The 5,000-nt window shown below is 30.2% G+C and overlaps 1 protein-coding gene across 7 annotated transcripts in view; it reads left to right on the plus strand.

The window, feature by feature from the left end:
• LOC124426903 (ras GTPase-activating protein raskol) overlaps window positions 1–5,000 on the plus strand; it is a 187,982-nt gene that overhangs the window by 72,940 nt on the left and 110,042 nt on the right. For all 7 annotated transcript variants that reach the window (XM_046969133.1, XM_046969137.1, XM_046969131.1 and 4 more), the window contains exon 2: window positions 4,489–4,601. In XM_046969133.1, the coding sequence (XP_046825089.1) occupies window positions 4,489–4,601 (113 nt within the window). The remainder of the gene's footprint in view (window positions 1–4,488; window positions 4,602–5,000) is intronic.

The raw sequence follows: 5,000 nt of genomic DNA on the forward strand, positions 1-5,000 counted from the left end.
ATTTTGCATAGGTATCTTCGTTTGTAGATGCGACGAGCTGTGCAAGCTTCTTTTTTAATGGATGTGTCAAATGCAGTCGAGCACACAGAGGTCACTTTTAGTCACGACAAAACTGCTGAATCTTTTCTTTTTTCTTCTCGTTTTTGTTTTCCTTTTCTCTTGTTTTTCCGTCCTTTCTTCTCTCTTTTTTTTTTTTTTTTTTTTTTAATTTATCTTTGTCTATATTTCATTTTTCTTCCATAATTTTATTTTATTTTATTTTATTTTATTTTTTTTTTTTTTTTTTTTTTTTTGTTGATATTCATCATTTATTCAATCGATTCTTCTCGACGATCTTTAATTTCCTTTGATAAAAAAAGAAAGAAGAAAAAGAAAAAAATATTAAATCGATAATAATAATCTTGCGAAGATAAATTTTCTATTGATTTATCATTTTTTTTTTTCCTAATATATATTAAATTACGATTCAGAGAATATTCAAAAAGAGAGGATGAGAGAGAGAGAGAGAAGGAGAGAGGGGTGGGAAGGGGAGAGAGGAGAGGGATTAATTATTCGAAACGAACGTCGTCGTCCGATGAAACTTCATTAAAATCCGGAAATTGTTTTCCCGTTAGCGTACAGTTTACTCGAGATTTCGACGAGACGAGATTTACTAACCAGCTTTTTCAAATACGTTCACTAATATTCTCTCCTATGATTTATTGCAATTTACTATGGACATATTATGTCATACATGAAGTTATTTCAATCGTAAGATGTAAGAAACTTTATTATATATATATATATATATATATATATATATATATATATCTTACATCTTACGATTGAAATATTACTATTATTTATTATTCAATACACCGTAAGAAAAAAAACATAAGCATAACTATTCTCTCATGATTCATTGGAATTTATATATAGATACGTCGTCATACATGAAATATCATCTTCATCGTAATTTATTTTTATTTTTCTTTTCTTCTTTTCTTTTCTTTTTTTCTTTTCTTCTTTTAGAACCATTTAGATATATATTATAAAAAAGAAAATATAAATATATACGGACGTACAGATACACAGACACATATACACACACGTAATTTATTTATATTACGTGGTGAATATAAAACGAACACAATTGCTCTTTCTCATGATTCAATTGCAATTCATTCTGAACATATATATATATATATATATATATATATATATATATATATATATATATATATGTTGTCATAAGCGAAATATTAAAATCAATTTCGAAAGTACATTTAAGTATATACCAAGATATATAATTTGTTTACTACGTAATTCTATAGTAAAGAAAACGGAAAAAGAATGAGCAACCAATAATAACAACAACAACAACAATAACAACAACAACAACAACAGCAACAATAACAATAACAAACATAGAATAAACTCAATCAATACACTTTAAAATCGTTTGAATTTCTCTCTAATAATTTTCTTTGAGCTCTCTCTCCCTCTATTTCTTTCTTTCTCTCATTCATTGTAGTCTCTTGGCCGTGAACTATGAGGTAAACTTTTCACAAGACTATTACGATCCGCGAAGCGAAGTGATTTGATATCGAATCGGCTGTGAAAGATAGTGAAAAGGGTAAGGTATGGGGTGGGGGCGGGAAGGGTAGGGAAGGAAAGGGACGAGAAGGAAAAGAAGAAGAAGAAATGACGGAGGAGAAAGAAAGACCCTTTCAGAAGCAGATAGACACCTTTGTGCGAAGCTCGAAAGACTTTCCGTCGAACGTTAGAAAGAAAGAGAGAGAGAGAGAGAGAGAGACAGAGAAAGAGAGAGAGAGAGAGGAGAGGAAGAGAGACAGGAACAACGAGGATCTTTTCAATAGCACGAGAACCAACCACCGTAGCTGATCAACGCAAAACGTTAAGAGTTCATAAACTTCTTCCGGCGAGTCGATAATTGATTCGACGAACTTTTCAAATGAGAATCGTACACGCCATCTTTATCTTACTTTCTTTCTTCCTTTCTTTCTTTCTTCCTTTGTCTTTTTTTCTTATTTGTTTCTTTCTTCATTTTCTCCATCCAATTTTTATCTTTCCTCGTTAGCGATTACAATACGCGTGATTTTGTATTTTGTATTTTTTTTTCTTTTTTTTTTTTTTTTTTTTTTTTTTTTAATTATTTTTTCTTTTCTCATTCTTTTTTAATTCTTGTATTAATTTTTTCGTTATTTTTTATTTTTTTTATTTTTTTATTTTTTTCTTCGTTTTCTTCGTTTAGAGTACAATAGAAAGTATCAATAATTATTATAGAAATAGTTAATGAAATATTAATAAATAAATAATATTTAATATAAATAAATATTGAATGATACGATGTAAATGTTGAAATAAATTTGAAAAATGGATATGTGAAAAAGTAACGATAAGTATGCATATCGATAAAAATATAATCATAGGGATTTGAGCGAACGGCGGTGGTGGGAGAGTAGTGTAGTGAGAAAGGGGATGAAGGAAGGAAAGAGAGAGAAAGAAAGAAGGAAAGAATGATTAAAAGGAAAGAGGGGGGGGGGGGAAATGCGTCGTATGAAAAAAAGAAAAAAAGAAAAGAAAACATAATGGAGATGAAATAATTGTTATATGAATAAAGATATCGCTGTTTTAACGAAGACATTGATAATTTAGAATTCATATTGCGCATATTAATTAACAAAAAATGCAACAGAGAGAGAGAGAGAGAGAGAGAGAGAGAGAGAGAGAGAGAGAGAGAGAGAGAGAGAGAGAGAGAGAGAGAAAGAGAGAGTGTGTGAGTGAGAATAGAGAGGGGAAAGGATGGAAGAAATGCAGAAGTATGACGTACGATGACGTAGCTTTTCTTCCGTATATAAAAAAAATAGAGTAAGACTAAGAGAGTGAGAAAGAGAAAGAGAGAGAAGGAGGGAGAGAGAGAGAGAGAGAGAGAGAGAGAGAGAGAACGGTGGACGATGGAGACAAGGGTCGTGAAAGAACAAGTCCGAGATAAGATCACCGGTAATGAACTAGCTTGGTCCAGCATGCATCTAATGAGGACCGCAGAAATAATCTTGCCTTGAGATAGAAACACGCGCGAGTCGACTCTCGTTCGCGGTTACATTTCTTTTTTCTTTCTTTTTTTTTTTTTTCTTCTATCTCCTCTCTCTCTCTCTCTCTTATTCAAGGAGGAGGATTACTCTTCGTGGTCTCTTCTTAAGAATGGAAGACGTTGGAGGACCTCTCACCTGTTCTACTTGGTCACTCACTCATTCACTCATTCTCTCTCTCTCTCTCACTTTTTCTCTCTCTCTCTCTCTCTCTTTTTCTTTCTTTGACATACATATACACGTATACACACACACATACACAGATACTCCTTTCTCTTTTTTCACTTTTCATTCATATTTCTTACTTTTAATAGTTATTTAAAAGAAATAGAAGAAATATATTAGATTATATTTATTTTTATTTTTTATGCACTCATGAAGCATAATAATAATAATAATAATAATAATAATAATAATAATAATAATAATAATAATAATAATAAATGAATAAATATATATATATATATATATATCATTCGATGTTTCATATTCGATGTGTTGATATTTCTTTTTAATCTTATCTTATCTCGTTTGTGTATTTTATTTTTAAATATAATGTAATATTAGATTTTTGTTATTTGCCATATTAAATAAATATTCTTTGATATATTTTATCGGTACTTTATTAAACAATAATTATATGTTGATCATACTTTATTGGATAATTATATATATATACGATATATATATATATATATATATATATATATATCGTTTTAATTATAAGCTGGACGAAATTATCGAAATACTTAAGTCCAAAAAGTCTCAAAGAGTTGTTCGAATTAAAACTCGACGAATAATAACTCGATCTTCTTTTTGCTTTTCCTTTTTTTTTTTTTTCTTTCTCTTACATATCATATCGCGACTGAAAATTTTGTCGATCCAACGACACACGTTGCTACTTTGAATTTTCAATAAAAAAATGAAAAATCTCGCGTTTTATATTCTCTATCGATGGGATTAATTTTTGATATGTGAAAATTTCTATATGGATTTTTGAAAAAGTCGAACTTTTATTATGAGGGGGCTGGTGAGAGGAATAGGAGGAGGAGGAGGAGGGAAAAAATGTAAAGACAAATCATGTCGAATTTATTTATCGAACGATGCAAATAATTTTTTGTATAATAAAAAAAAAAAAAAATAAAAAAAAAAAACAAAAATTGCAAGTTTTCGTGGTATTTTTCGATAGGGAGAAAGATTGATAGTTGTTGGAGTTACGTAAGGGTTGCGTCACAGGTTTGCGTATGGGTTGCGTATTGGTTGATGGAAAAAATTAAAGATGTCGAATTTTTCGAAATGTTACGGGAAAAATGTAAGTGAAAATAGTAGAGATGGAAAGATTTGTAAAAGGATGTTCTATCTTTTCTTTTCTTTTTTTTTTTGTTCTGATGCTCAGAGGCCGAGTGCTGTGCCGGAGAATCCGCAGGCGAGGCATGTTGGGAACCTTGTTATTGCGTGCTCCTGCAGGATGAACAGACCCTCACGGCTTACAGGAGCGAGGACATGGCGGTGAGTAGATTTCACCCTACTAAAAGCCTTTCCAATTCTCTCGGATTATCCTGCGGCTTTTTACGTTACTTTTGCATATATATATATACATATATATGTATGATGTATATATGTATCTATATATATCCTTCATACATATGTACATACATATGATACTGTGATATAATATGAGAGACCTTTTAAACAAGGATCACTCTCCCTGTTACGTTCGATAATATAATAGCTTTGTAATAATTAAAAAAAAAAGAAAAAAGAAAAAAAAGAAAAAAAAATGGAAAAAAGAAAAATCATTTATCGTATCTTCTTTAATTTCAAATCGATTTCGACGACAGTCGCAAAATTATAATAAAAAGAACATTAGGATAATCTTATTTCTTTTCTTTTTTTTTTTTTTTTCTT

The sequence above is a fragment of the Vespa crabro genome, chromosome 9 (genome assembly GCF_910589235.1).
Source record: "Vespa crabro chromosome 9, iyVesCrab1.2, whole genome shotgun sequence".
Lineage (NCBI taxonomy): Eukaryota > Metazoa > Arthropoda > Insecta > Hymenoptera > Vespidae > Vespa > Vespa crabro.